The 16033-nt window shown below is 38.8% G+C and overlaps 1 protein-coding gene across 1 annotated transcript; it reads right to left on the bottom strand.

Annotated features, from left to right (window-relative positions):
* Nucleotides 1-14865: 14865 nt before the first annotated feature.
* LOC124244601 (endogenous retrovirus group K member 8 Pro protein-like) lies at nucleotides 14866-15330 on the bottom strand. The gene has a single exon (XM_046671212.1). The coding sequence runs from the start codon at nucleotides 15328-15330 to the stop codon at nucleotides 14866-14868; it is 465 nt and encodes a 154-aa protein (XP_046527168.1).
* Nucleotides 15331-16033: the final 703 nt, after the last annotated feature.

Raw genomic sequence — 16033 nt, 5'->3', positions numbered from 1 at the left:
ATACATATTTGACCTACCCTTTAATAAGACATTAATTCATCACTCAACAAACACTGTTCTGTTTCCATTTCTCTCAAGGTAAAGAAGGAAACAAAAATCAGCCAGGTATAGCTAACAAAAGGGAAAAGGAGTTTTTCCCTCAAAACGAAAAAATTGTCCTCACCCATGAAGGCCTTGAAATTCAAGCAGTGGCTTTAACGTATATCAAAATTTGATTCAACACATTCAAATTTCATAACTGAGAAAGGAAGAAGATCTTCCACCTAGATTCTTGCACCTAGACTCAGGAAGAGATGGGCAAAATGGCACAGTATTTTACAGTAAATATTTAATTTGCTGTTTCCCTACCTCTTTTGACTTTCCTATTATTTTGCACTAATTAGTGACCTATATGAAAAGAGTAGACTTGGAAAGATTAGTGGAGATCCGTGTCAGGAAAATCAAGTGTTTTATCAAAACACTGTTCTTTTTATTACAGGAGAGGGAGAAAAGAAATATATAAATTATGAGTTTTTCCAATCGCCTCCCCTTCCTCTCCTGCCAAGAGAGTTTCTGCTAGTTCTTGGTCCTCCAGGTGTTTGCTATGCAGATGAAGAGAATGGGTGATGGAGGAGGAAATAAAATATTGACTGTATAAGTTTTACTTTGAAAAGGGCTTTTGCTCACAGAGTTGTCTTGAGGTAGAGAAAGGGGATCCAAAAAATATTAATGGAGTAGAACTGGTAATACTAGTGGGATTATTGAATATATGAGGTCAAAGGAAGGGAAGTGTTGATATGATTTTCAAATTCACACTTTGGGCACCTAGGGTATGGTGATACTAAAATATAAAACACAGGGAGAACAATAGGTTTGAGGGTAAAAATGTAGAGTTTAACTTTGGTCCTGTTTGGGTAATTGTGGAATACACACATGAAGAAAGCAGTTGGATGAATGGGTCTAGAGTTGAGAAGAGAGGAATAACTGGAGCTGGAGACTTGGGAGTCTCCAGTATACTGATAACTAACACTTGAATAGTGTTTGTTATGTGTTATGTACTGTTATAAGCAATCACACTAGAGGTCAAGTCATCTAATACAAGAACCTCACGAGGAAGATGCATCACTGTTGTCATCTCCATTTCACAGATGAGGAAATTTAGGCTCAGAGAGCCTAACTTGCTAAAAATTACCCAAGTAGGAAGCAGCAGAGCTAGTGTTCTAAACAAGACACTCTGGCTGCAGAGTCCAAACTACTAAACTCTACTCTATATTTCTTCACATAAAACAGATAGTTGAAATAGTTAGTTTAGGAATTTTTGAAGAGTGAGACAAGAAGTGAATCCAGGAAAGCATGAAGAGAACAAACATATCAAAGAAATCTAATTTAATGACTTTCTGTTCAACCACCATTTTCTTATATTCTGAATATTTACTTGGTGCTCAACATTGTGAAACACGCAACTTGATATTCTTGATAGCTTTGTAATCTAGTTGGAGAGACATTTAAATACATAAATTCATCCACAAATAATACAACTCAGTTTATCCATGGTACCCAAATGTGTAGTACAGATCTTAAATTCTATAGGCATTAAGGAATGGGAGCAACAATATGAGATTGAATTACTAAAGATATTTGACTAAATAGCATTCTCTAAATCTGAAGCTTTAGAACTTGTCAAAAGCCAGAGAATAAAAGGCCTTGATGTGCCACAATAAACAGTAGGAGCTTACCGCTGATGGTGATTAAAGACCTTTAAAAATGTTAATATTGGGAAAGAGTTGAGCAGTAAAGAAAATGCAATGAAGTTGGTATAAGAAGAGGTTGTGAGGATCATAATCAAACAATGGAGTCAGTTCATGGGGAGTGTCTGGGGCAGTGGAGGGGACAAGAAAATTTCTAATCCATTTTTTTTTTTCTGGTGAGGAAGATTGGCCTTGAGCTAACATCCATTGTCAATCTTCCTCTTTTAGCTTGAGGAAGATTGTAGTTGAGCTAACATCTGTGCCAGTCTTCCTCTATTTTGTATGTGGGTTGCCGCCACAGCGTGCCTTGATGAGTGGTGTGTAGGTCCCCACCTGGGATCTGAACCTGCGAACCCCAGGCCGCTGAAGTGGAGCATGCGAGCTTAACCACTACATCACAGAGCTGGCCCTTCTAATTGATGTTTTAAGATAAACCTGAAGAGCAAAGAGATGGAAAAGTTACAATGATTTCTTGTAAGATTATCCTAAGACCTAAAGGATTACTCTCAGCCATCACAGGAACTTGCAATAGAGATGGTAAAATTAAAAGATATGGGAGCCTCTTCAAGAATTTATGAATAACATTTAATGTATACCACATTTAACAATGTGTTAATGATTTAATGTGTAACACATTTAACAATGTGTTAAATTTGTTGGCCTTATCTTCCCGTCTTTCTCAATCTTCCACTGGAACTAGATGATCCAGCCATAGGAACTGTTTTAGAACGGGCACTTTTCTCTTTTCAAAGATAATAAAATAAGGAAATAAGTGTAAAGTACTAACTGGACACTAAGTTGGTAACTCTAGGCTTCTGATGCAGCCAATTCACTTTGAATTGAGTAAGATATTGAAGAATTTATTAGTTGGATACCAGATGAGTTTCCCTCATCACATTTTGTCTAAGGCTGTTCCTCAATTGGAGCCTTACAAAAACACTGGTCATTACTGTTAGAGAAAGTCCATTTACACATTGTCCTCACTGATTGGTTAATTAATCCCCAAGCGTTGGTGAAGGTGTGCCTAGCTTGAGCTAGTCACTGAACAGATACAGAAACAAAATGTAGGGTAACCAGAAGTCACAGTTACCTGGCACACTACTGTTTATACCTGTTTTCCCAGCACAATTATTAATAGAATTCCCTTTCACTCCCAAATGCGTCCTCTTTTGGACCTTCAATTATCTAGTTATTCTAAGTATTAGAGGTGACATGGAAACCATGTTTGCATGACTTTAGTGTCTCCTATTGTTTTGAAAATGAAGAACCAAATTCTTAGGTATTGACCAGTGTCTTACCAGTTACTGTGTGGTTTGGATTTCCCCCATTTCCCCAGCTTCAACTTACTTCATTCTTGGGGCTCTAGTTATCCTACCCCTCTATTAGCTTCTTAAATGTGTCAGTTTCCTACATGACTCAGAGACTTTGCCCACAATATCCCCTCTACCTGGAATGTATTCTTCCCACATGCCACCCTCAACCCCCAAATCACACCAATTTGCCTATTAAATTCTACTCATTATCAGATCTCAATATAAACAGCATTGTCTATGGGAAATCTATTGTTACTCTTTGACTAGTACATCACCCTGATATATATATCATAATTTTCATTCATAAGATTTAAGACTTCGCAATTTCATATATGTCATTTTATTAAAGTGTATTTTCCCATTAGAAAGTAATCTCATGGAAATTAGAGTTATTCAACTTATTCACATTTATATCACTGACTCCTGGTAAAATGGTTGATTGACACCTAGTCACTACTCAATAAATACTGATTAGAATACTGAATTAACTAATTAAGGAAACACTTGTTGATACACAGCTAGGGAACTATTTGGTACAGAATGGTGGTTGTGCTGTCAATAATTGCAATAGAAATTGTATCAAAGGAGATATTAGTGTTAGGGGAAGAAAGTTGTAGAAGTTTGTGGCAGATGGCTTGAACTTTAAATGGCTTTAACAAGTTTAGCTATGTTGAGGGGAGAATGTACACAATTCCAATTTTCCGTTGGAACAGCAATTGGTGAGCAGAATCAGTATAAAGGCAGATATAAGCGTGTTTACACAGAATGACTTAGAGAGATAGTCTTGATTAATTTGGAGATATCCTCCAACCTGGGTAGCAAAGTGAAATATGTGGCATGTTAAGATGATTATGTGGACTGTAAAGATACAGGAGAGTGCAGATGGGGGAAAAGTTTTACAGAAACCAAAGTTGGAAAAACCAAAGTTGGAAACAAGGGCTTTGATTAGGATAGTGACAGTGAGAACGGAGCTGGGTGATTGGATATGTGACAATTTGGAGCCAGCCCTGATGGCCTAGTGGTTAAAGTATGGCAGGCTCTGCTTTAGTGGTCTGGCGTCAGTTCCCAGGTGTGGAACCACACCTCTTGTCTGTCAATAGCCATGCTGTGGCAGTGGCTCACATAGAAGAACTACAACTATCATATATACAACCATGCAGTGGGGCTTTGAGGAAAAGGAGAAGAAAAAAGAGGAAGGGTGGCAACGGATCTTAGCTCAGGGGAAATCTTCCAAAAAGAAGAGACAATTCTGAGGGAAAAAACATAGAACATGTGTCAAATTGTATTCAGGCATAAAAACCAGGAGGGGAAAAAAGCCTAATTGTAGGGCATAGTTTCTAGTTTGCATGTTGGTAAAATTTTGGTGCCACTAACAAAAATAAGAACATTGAATAGGAAACTCTTATTGTATGGTTTTGGACAATGAGATAATTCAACTCTGAACAGTTTAAAACGGAAGGGGACAAAAGACAATAACAGTAAAAGCTGTCCTAGAAGTATTATGTTGGAAAGTCGAATCATGGAAGTCAAGGAAGAAATTTTAAAAAAGATTTTATTGAATTTAGGGGTGGAAAAGGAGTTTACTTCAAACGAAAAGAGAAGTTGATGAAAGTCAGAACTGCAAAGAAAGTCGGATTAGGCAATAAGAGGACTTTTGTAAAATAGTGACAAAAGCAGAATTTTAGAAAGTGAGTCATTAAAGACTTGAGGAGAAAGCAAAGGAAAAAGTCTTGATGAGAAGAAAATGCTGAACTGGGAGAGAAAGAAGCATGACTGGATTGCAGTTACAAGGTGTGAAAGAAAAATTACACCTGACCAGTTAAATGAGCAAGAAAGACTTTATTCGAGACTATTACAAAAAAGGAGAGAGATTGTGTTCAACTCTGCTGAAACGAAAGCTGGGAGGATTTTTCAGTGCTGATATGATCTATTGGAAAAGTCCTGGAGGACATTAGGGAGAGGTTGGTCAGTGGGATTAGGCTATCAGTGTTTGTGAGTTGTCACTTACTGCAGTTAGGTTCCCACCGTCCCTCAGAGACCGGGAGACAGGAGCTCTATCTTTCTTAATGATTACATTTCAAAAGTGATGGCTCCCACGTCCTACAGAAAGACATTCTGGGGGGTTAGATTTATATCTCATAAAGGCAGAAAAAGAATTTATAATAAGTTTCTAAAGAAAATGCAATAAGAACAGGAAGGTCAGGGGCCTATAGATAGGAAGAAGCCTGTCTAAAGTTGGGTCAAGCTGAGGGGAACATTGAGGCCATCGTTGTAAAATGGGAGCCACGGTAGGTTTATTTTATTTAAGATGAAAAATGTGAATCCATAGTCAACTTTGCCAAACTGAGGACATATAAGAGCCATATATGATATCTAGCTAATGATTGTTTTCTTTGGTGCAAAAACTTAGAAGCTATACTTCTTGTGTGAGATGATTCAACAATTATCACTATTGGGATGATCAGGTCACTGATAGTGTTTTATATATAGCTATTTTTGAAACCCAAACCTCATTTTTGCCAGTTATTTCAGACTCAGGAAGCATTTTTCTGAAAGCTAACCTGTGTTGTCAAAAATGCTGAACAACACACATTGACGCCCTCTGTCTCAAAGAAGTTTGGTGGTATAGCTGATATCCTCAATGGCAATGTTCCCTCAATTATTCTTTCAGAGAAAGAAATGACTCCTAATATAGACACCAAATTATTTATTTATTTTTTATTTCTTCTAATAGGATAATTGGAATGGTCATACTTCACTCATTCATTTGTTCAACCAATATTTATTATCTACTGTGTAGCTGACACTACATTTCAGTTTTTAAAACTTGTGGTTTGCACTGATCACTTTATCATTTGTATAAATTACCACCCTCACAGAGGTTCAGTCTGCAAACTGAACTTTACGTCAGGAGTTCTACACAAGTCTGTTAACTTTTCTGTAAGTCTCCAGCCTCTGCCACCTGATTCATCCTATACAATAATATTCTTTCTAAAAGTACATCTGGTTGGTTTTCTACCCAAATGCCATCAATGGCTTTTGCCTCATCTGTTAAAGTTTAAAGTTTTTAGGTTTATAATTAAGGCTTTCCTCAACCTAATACCTCCTTCTCTGTAAAATCTTTTCTCTCCAGTCAAATACACCTGGAAGAATTAAAGAGCTAATTAACTTACACTAAGTTTTTCTCAATATAGGTTCTATTTTATTCCTGGGAAAAAACCTGAAAGATTGTAGAAGGATGAGATATTGGAGAAAAGGGTAGTTGGATGATTCGAAGATGAATTTACTTTTATCACATCTACACTAAAATATAAATTATAAGCTTCCCTTATACATGACAATCTGGAACTTGTCACTGAGGTAAGAAGTGTGCTAAAAAAAAATGGCTCAAGTGTTAATAACTGGCCAGAGTCTAGAAGAACCTGGTATGTTAAGAGCATTGAAAATATTTAAGCTTTGCACGTCATGCCCAATGTCAAAAATTCATGTCTATAAATTTTAGGTTAAGCTAAACTGCTAACCTGTGTAAGCACCTTGTTTTAGGAAAAAAATAGGTGAAAAAGGTGACAAAGTACCACAGTTAGTATGTGTAGTAAATTACCTTCCTTAAAAATAACATATCCCTTTCTTAGTAATATCACCAGAAAAATGAGGTAACTAAATTTAATCCTTAAAAGTAAAAGTAAAATTCTCTTTCTTCTGTAACAGTGATGTCTTTTTTCTTGTTTATTGCTAAAACAGATATTAAATTTATGCATTTTAATATAAAATATAAACATATGTATAAAAATGTAGGTTAATCTATAAATATAAAGATATAAAATGTATCCATTTTTTCCTGGTTTAACTGTTAAACCTTAACATCTGTTTTAGCAATAAACAGTGCATGAAATGAACAGCTCCGGGCTTCTATTGATGATCCAAGTATCTGATTAAATAGATGCAGCTGATTTGAAACTCCTGGAAGCTTCAATTGTCAAACTTCACAGTTCTTTGATTATTTTAGTCCTATACTTTTATAGTCCTATATTCTATAGATGTCCAACAACAATGTTCACCATGGTACACTAAAGTACTGTGACATGAGGTGGGTGTTTTCTTTCTTACATTTTTTTTAATATAAATCACAAAATAATAGTGAGAAGTTTAGATCTCAGCTCTTGTTGGGAAAAAAGCTTTAAGAACTGAGTCCAGATGATATCCCGTAGAGCCAACCAGTCCAAAAGATGCTATGGTTTTATAATTGTAGTAGGAGATTTTAAAATATAAGTTCTAAAAAGTGGTCTTGTATCTCCTCCCTAAGACCTTGCTGTCCAGCCACGAGCCTGAATTTAAAGGGAGGGGCAGGGCAGAAGGTCAAATTCTTAGGGGCAGGATGCTCGCTTCGTGCCAGAGGAGTTCAACTACACTTAGACACCTGCAGAGCTTCAGTTACCCAGTTGCCACCTCTTTCAGAACATCAAATAGGCCCTAGACACTTTAATTGAGTCTGTACTTCAAAGAGGAAAGTACTTGGAGTGTGATGTCTTTCAGAAACCTACCTTTTCCTAAATATGTTGTAAGAGACAAGGTTTTATATGTGTAATCAAACACGTGTGTGTGTGTGTGGGCACATGCATGTTTCAATCATCATCAACTTCACCAACAACATGGCGACAACTCCACTAAATTGCATATTCTTATTTTTAAGAGGCATAATTATAAAAATGCTTAGCATCAAGTGTGTCATACATGGCATTCTATGTGAAGCTTGGCTGCTCATGCACTGGGCTTCAGGATAAATTCTACTGTCACAAGGTATGTGTTAAGGGTAGGCATATGCTTCCATCTCTGCATCCTCTGTCACGGAGAATCTTGCTGGGGCCAGGGTGCCAGTGGAGGCACATTACCCTCCTGCTATTTTACCTTTTACAGAACAGACATGAGAAAGTAGCCTCATCAATAATCAGATTGATTGACATGAAGAAGACTGGACATGTGGTTGTCAGTTGTTCACAGAAGTCATCTGGAAACATCAGCTGCCACATACCTGGACATCTTGGGCCCCGATGAATGTTGTAGTGGATAGAAGCCTGAATTCCCCTCAAAAATCAAGATTGCATGCAAACCTCCTTCCACTGGGAAAGCTGGGAATGAGGTGTCATCTAGCTCATATTAGCCCAGCATGGCTTAGAAAATGCTGCTTATTGTACCTAGAACGTTTGACATGAGCCAAGAATAGGGAGAAATATTTTGCAAAGTTTATCTCGTTTAATCCTCATAACCACCTTATGAGGCAGCAACTATTTCAATTCTCCATTTTCTAATTATGGAAACTGAAATATAAGGCAATTATATAACTCCATCATGGCTACATGGTAAGTGGCAGAGTCAGTTTTTGGAAGACAAGTTTTCTAACCACTGCAGATATATAGATACGGCAGATGAATAGAAGCTCATTTATAAAACATTGACAAAATTCATTTATTTCAATGTCAATGTATTATTGTTGGCATTTAAAAAATGTTGCAAAAAGCAATAAATACATTGGATTGATGTGAGATTAAGGATCACTGCTGGCTCTGGCACCAAAATTCATCCCAAATGAGGAACTAATGACACCCAACACTTGTTAATTTCCTTCTCCCTGTTTCTAATTAAGCAGGGCCAGAAGGCAGGCTAGGAAAGGTAGGATGACCAACAATAAATCTAGGGACAGTCCAGGATCAAATTATTAAGTAGGTAATTTGTCATCAGTTTCAGTGTCAAAATTCTTGGTACAGATAACTGTCCAATAGCCTCCACAATAAGACAATTGACCAAACTCTAGCATGGCTTCTATTGGCCTAAGACCATCTCCCTAGAATGAACCCAGCCTCTCTCAAAATACTTGCCTGAAGGGCTGGCTCAGTGGCAGTGGAGTAGTTTTTAAGTTCAAGTGCTCCACTTCAGGGGCTCAGGGTTCGCCAGTTCAGATCCTTGACGCAGACCTGGCACCACTTGTGGAGCCACGCTCTGGTGGCATCCCACATAAAGTAGAGGAAGACTGGCACAGATGTTAGCTCAGGGCCAATCTTGCTCACACACACACAAAATGCTAGCCTGAGAAAAGTCAACATTGTTAAAAGTATTTACTGTTTGTTCCAGCCAAAATATGACTATAGGTCCCTGACCTCCCTTTTCTTAGAGTAGTTATTTTAAAAACTTGCAATTATAAATTCTTTCTCTCCCCTTTGAGATGTAAATAGTCTACTACCAAGGAATAGCTCCTCAAGAACCCTGGAGCCATCTCTTTGAAATGCAAACATCCAGAGACAAAGCTCTCTGTCTCCCATCTCCCAGTTGCTGTGGGAGGGTAAGAGGCTAACTATGGTGGGCACCTTGCTCCAATTTGCAAAACTGCCTCCCCTCCTAAAGATATGAAAAGTTTTTTCTCCATCAGATAAATGCCAATCAACCAACTCAGATGACCTAATCACATTGACCAAACACCCTTAACGTCCTTGGTACTTTTCTTTAGCATATGCCAGCATTTGAAAAGCTTCCCACCTTATTTTTCAATGGAATTGAGCTTAGTTTACATGAGTCTCTCTCTCTCCTACTAGAGTAGTCTGAATAAAATCTGTCTTACCAGCTTTCATAAATGTCCAGCTTTGATTCTCTTTGGCATTCTTGCTTTCGTAGTGGCTTCCCACTCTTGCTGTCTAGCCAAGATCCCTTGCTATGATGTCCAACATTGACTTGGCATCCCTGCTGCCGAGACCAGCTAGGCAGCAAGCTGAAGGAACGGACGGAATTAATAGACAGAACACAATCTATATATTCAATGGGACAGGGGACTATCAACCTCAAGGACTGAAGTGAGGTCCCTCTGATCGTCACATATTTATTTGCAGCCAAAGAATCACAAGCATGCACAATAGCAGGAACTCATGCCAGCAGGAATATGCAAGCCAAAGCCCAACGATTCTATTCTTCATCCCTCTGACGCAAACAGCCCTATCCAAGGCCATTCCCTTGAGGAGTATCCTAAGAACAATCAATCAGCAAGATATGCAGGTGGCGTTCTGTTTCTGCAAGGGCCCAGCGTTCCCAAGCCCCTTGACTTCATGTTCGATAACATACTCCTTTAGGCCTTTGATTACAAATCACAAACAATCTGGTATAATAATTATGAGAGTCAGCAGATCACATATTTCCCAGCCAGCCATTTGGAACTTATTTTTCCTAGGCTTAAAGCCTAGCGAGAATGTTGCTATGATCTCCTGCCTTGCTATGATCTCCTGCATTGCTATGATCTTCTGCAGCATTTCCCCCTTTTTGTTTTTGTAAGAGTAGGTAGGCAGTCTAGGCAACTTCTCTCTTAGTCAGTTCTTGAAAGCTTTCTCTCGTGCATCTGAAAACTAAGCAGAAAATAATGAAAAGTATACATTCTGATATAACATTTCCAATAAGGCCACTGCCAATATTTTTTATCCAATCAGTAGGAAACATCTTTGATAATCCAGTATGTATGCCATCAAATAGTTCAGATTCAGATAGCAATGATAATTTAGCATCTTGCATACGTTTTTCTTTAGCTTGCAATAAATCTATATCTAATGTGAGATTGTCCTTGAGGTGGCTCTTTAAATGTCGCCTTATAGTGCTCCAGGCATGCTCGCTATTATGATAAAGATGTGGTGTGATACAGAACTCAGTAACATTACAATCACATCGCAGTCTGACTAGCATTTTTCAGTTATGTACTTCATCTCCCAATATTAATACAGCATTTTCCAGATCTACTAGCCGTTCATTGATTTCCCTGATCAATTCTTGTCTGACTGTTCCATGCTTCACAGGCATTTTTGTGCCATTGTTGAACAAAGGTTGTGGTTTGAACTGTTTGATGCAGTGCCATCCCAGCAACAGTGGCAGTGGATGCTATTGCTATAATGCCTAATATAGCAGCAATCAATAATCCAATGAATCTTTTTGATCTTTTTAAGATCTTCTGAATTATTTGTAGTAAGGCAGGGGTATCAGGAGATCCTTCCTATGGCCCATTTTGTTTTACTGGAAGCCAAACACCCAAACATCACCTCAATAGAATATATGAGTGAGAATCATTGTATAAGGAGCTATTGAGACAAGAGTATAATTTGCAATCTTTACAATCCACAGTTTTAGTTGTTTCATTAATAGATCCCGTACCTACAGCCAATACATATGGATCTTGGACACAGGCTTTGATGTAAAAAGTCCAATTGGCAGATGTGTTGAAAGACAATTTTGTGTTCTCACAGTTTCTGTCCCAAATTCTGAATCACCTTAGACTGAAGGCTAGCTTCCATAAGTCAATCTGTGGTATACCCATATTAAATTGAGGTTGCGGAGGAGAAAATCCTTCCCCATGCCATAAAAATGGGATAAACACTATGTGTTGTAATAGTAGTGTGATTATACCCTGAGATTTGCCATCTTAACTTTCGATAGGGATTGCAGGTGGAGTCTGTATGAGAGCAATCTGAGACTGCATACACCTTGGGTGACCAGTCCCATACTGTTCCACAGGAACCATTAATCAAAATTACCCCCTCCGTCCCGCGACAAATATCCCAATGAATTCGATCAAGTTTATCCACCCATAAGTCTTTGGCTAGCACACAGTGGACGATTTGGAGCTGTAAGATTATTTTGGGGGGTGACAGAATAGTGAAAACTGTAGCCCAATAACATATGTAATTGCACTTTGCTATGATTTCTATTGAGCATATAAGTAGACAGCCAAGCCTGTGTAGTAAAATTTAAACAGCCTATTCCCCTTCCTATGCAAATAGGCCAAGGGTCAAAACCAAAATCAGTTATGTCATATGGGGTACCTTCTTCCTTTTCAAATATGGGTAGATGGACATCCTCGGGCCCCAAGACCCAGGATGAATCATTAACATATACAAGAACAGAATTTTCTCCCCAGTTCACTACTCTGATCAATGAGGGGTTAGGAATATAAGCCCAATATGTATAAGTACTGTTATTCGGCTGGGCTATGGCCCTGGGTATACTTACAGCCACCGACACCAGTGCAAACATCACCAGAGTCAAGTTATTTGGAGTGACAGTTTCCTTTTCTTGGTCTAACACCTTCTCTGCTTGTTGAGTCAATTTCTTTATTTGTCCCCAGGTTGGAATTGATGCACGATGCCTCTGTGGCAGTGGGAATGTGATTTTGGTAGTCTTCAGGCTTAGACCCAGAAAACTCATCACCGGTGGTTTGACGTCCCACGGGAATCAATGTTTTCTTGGTGGGGTGCTCAAGATATGGCTTCAGATGTCTGGAAGGAACCCAGATAGGCTTTTCTAAATCTCCTGGAGAAACACAAGCAAAACCTCATCCCCATGTTACCAGTGACCCCCTATTCCATGTATTACTCCCAGGATCGAACCACCAGATAGATGGTTTGTTTTTCTTCTCCTTCTGCTCTTGTGCATAATGCTTTTCTGCTGGGGTACCTTAGTCATAAGGTTGCAAAAAATTCAAAGTGAATAACACTTTATAAATTCTTTGTGGAGGGGAGATAGTGGCATCTCCCCCTCTTTGTTTTTGTAGTATGGATTTATAGTTCGATTTGCTCGTTCCACAATAGCCTGTCCCTGAGGATTATAGGGGATGCCTGTAGAATGGTGGATACCCCAATCTGTTAAAAATTTTGCAAGAGAGGTGCTGGTATAGGCAGGACCGTTATCTGTTTTCATGGCTTTAGGTCCACCCATTACTGCCATACAACTGCGAAGGTGCATAATCACGTTTGGCAGTCTCTCCCGTAGTTGCAGTTGCCCAACTATTATGAAAAAAAGTATCAATACAAACATGTACAAATGACATCTTCCCAAAGGAGGGAAAATGGGTAACATCCATTTGCCAGAGGTCATTAGGTCTCCAACCCTAGGATTAACTCCCGTATGAGTCTCCAGGACTATGTTTACCTCTTGACAAGTGGGACAAGTTCCTACAATTTGATTAGCTTGGGCCCATGTTAAGGCATACTGCATCTTTAAACCTTTAGCACTACAGTGAGTTAAAGCATGAAAACGTTGAGTGTCAGAAGAAATTGGGAATAGTAATGCATCTGCTTGGGCATTTCCATCTGTGAGAGGTCCTGGAAGAGAAGTATGGGCTCTGATATGGGTTATATAAAAAATGTGGTGCCGATTATGAATGATGGTTTGTAGATCATTAAAAAGGGCATATAAGGAATCAGAAAGATTTTGTTTGATAAGTGCTGTTTCAATCAAATGTGTTACTTGAACAGCATATTGGGAATCAGATAAACTATTAATAGGTTCTTGGATATTTTGCAAAGCATCAGTGATCGCTTTTAACTCAGCCTGCTGAGCTGATAATCCGGGGTTATCTATCACACAGGTATATGCTCTGGTGTAACTGGCCTTATGATTACTAGATCCATCTGTAAATATAATGTTGGCACTGGATATACGAGTCAATTTAGTGATCTTTGGAGTGATCCACTGAGTCCTTTGTAAATATTGTAACACAGGTATTTTGGGAAAATGATTATCTGTTTTTCCCACATAATCAGCAAAAACCAATTGCCATTTCATATGATTTTGAAAACACTGTGATACTTCTTTGTGCGATAACATCAAACAAACAGTACCTAGGTCATTTCCAGAAAGTTGTTTAGTTCTTTCTCGTGCTCGACTTATCATTTCAGCAATAAGATCTAGGTATGGGGTAATGGATTTAGACATATTATTAGGTAAGAATATCCATTCTACTAAATCACTTTGCTGCATTAGGATTCCTGTTGGTGAATGGGGTATAGGAATAACATATAATGAAGTTGGAATATGAAGGTTGACTCTACGCATTTGGGCAGTTTGAATACATCACTCAATTAGTTCCAATTCTTCAGTCACTTCTTTTGTCAAACTATTTAAATCAGAATTTCCTCTCAGAAGAGAGAATAAATGTGACAAAGCATATGTAGGTACTCCTAATTTTGGCTTTAGCCAGTTAATGTCACCAAGCAATTTTTGTAAATCATTTACAGTAGTGAGTGAGTCCCTCTGAATTTGAGCCTTTTGAGGGTTGATAGTGGTTTTTTCTACTATTGTGCCTAAATAGAGATAAGGTTCAGTAAGTTGAAAATTTTCTGGGGCTATTTTTAGCCCCGCATGATTCAAATGAAGCTGTAATTCTTGGAAGACACTAGACAATAAATTAGTGTCTGGGGCTGCACAAAGGATGTCATCCATATAATGAATAATATACGCTTGTGGGTACTTTGCCCTCATGGGGTCTATAGCTTTAGCAACATAATTTTGACATATAGAAGGGCTAGTCAACATCCCTTGTAGTAGGACAGTCCAATGAAACATTTCGTATGGCTCAGTCAAATTGATGGAGGGCACAGAGAAAGCAAAGCACATTTGATCCTTTTCATGTAGAGGGATGGTAAAGAAACAATCTTTCAGATCTATGACTAAAATTTTCCAGTCCCTTGGTATCATATTAGGACTTGGCAATCCAGGTTGTAAGGCACCCATAGGAATTATAGCAGCATTAATGGCTCTCAAATTGGTTAACATTCTCCATTTTCCTGATTTCTTTTTAATTACAAAAACAGGAGAATTCCATGGGCTAAACGTCTCCTTGATATGCCCCTTTTGTTCATTAACTAATTCTTTAAGAGCTTCCAATTTCTCCTTTTTTAAAGGCCACTGCTCCACCCATACAGGTTTGTCAGATTTCCACGCCAATGCTATAGGCGTTGGTGGGGGAAGCTTTATATGAGCAATGGCCACCATTAAAAAGGCGAGTATCCTAACCCATGCTTATTCTATTTCCCGCTTGGGGCTACAGGGTTTACTTTTCCCTGTAATTGCTTTCCTAGTCCTACACCAGGGACATATTGTTGTTTTTCCATAATTTTTTGTGACTGCTCACTATAGAATACCTGAGGAGGAATATACATTTCTGCTTTCCATTGTTCTAACAAGTTTCGCCCGCATAGATTAATGGGAAGATCAGTGACATAAGGCTGTAAGGTAGACTTTTGTCCACCTGGCCCCGTGCAATGTAATATGTTTGAACTCTGCCGCGGTCCCTGCGCTTCTCCAAGGCCAATAACTGAAATCACGGGAGGAATGGTAGGCCAACGATGAGGCCAATGTTTAGAGCTGATGATAGAGACATCTGCCCCGGTATCAATTAATCCATCAAACGCTTTTCCATTGATGTTTATTTTGCAGGTTGGTTGAGATTCCAAAATTTTTTCAGTACGGAAAACCCCCGCGTGTCCCATACTGACAAATCCTTATTGCCCTCTAGTTTGTTGTGAGTTTCCTATAGCAACATAGGGCAAGATTAAAAGTTGGGCAATGCAATCTCCCTTTTTTATCTGCCAGGGAATTGATGTAGACACAATAACTTTCCCTTGATAATCACTATCTATAACCCCGGTATGCACCGTAACCCCTTGTGAAGTCAATCCTGACCTCCCTAAAAGTAGTCCAACTGTGCCTTTAAGTAAGGGACCATATATCCCAGTGTTAATCAAAGTAGGAGTTTCAAAGGGAGAGACTATACAATTCTCACTGCTGGTTAGGTCTACATCGGCACTTCTGCTCTTGGCGGGGGATAAATCTAAGGCACAGCGTTGTAATTGTTGGTGGTGTTTTCCTGTTTCTGAACAGGGAAGGTCCCCTTGCTTGTTGGGGCTGGGAGCCCACCCCTCAGGGAATTTCTTAATAGTGCATTCCCATTCTTATGAAATTTAGATCTTAGATCGGCATTGATTAGCCCAGTGATTCCCCTTCTGGCAATGAGGGCACAGCCCAGGGACTGTAGGCATATTTTTCATTTTAAGATGTGATTCACTGTCCCCCTTTTGTCTTTTTCCCCTACATTCTTTCCGAGTATGGCCAGACTTTCCACAATTATAGCATCCTCCTGGGAATTTCCCCATCTGCAGTCCTGCCATAGCCTGTGCTAACATTTCTGCTTTA

The sequence above is a fragment of the Equus quagga genome, chromosome 9 (assembly GCF_021613505.1).
Source record: "Equus quagga isolate Etosha38 chromosome 9, UCLA_HA_Equagga_1.0, whole genome shotgun sequence".
Classification (NCBI taxonomy): Eukaryota; Metazoa; Chordata; class Mammalia; order Perissodactyla; family Equidae; genus Equus; species Equus quagga.
Note: the sequence above shows the minus strand (reverse complement) of the source record. Positions and strands in the feature narration are given on the sequence as shown.

Bases quoted from the DNA above. Each gene is read 5' to 3' on its own strand.
- LOC124244601 (XM_046671212.1), bottom strand. From the start codon at position 15,330: ATGGGACACGCGGGGGTTTTCCGTACTGAAAAAATTTTGGAATCTCAA.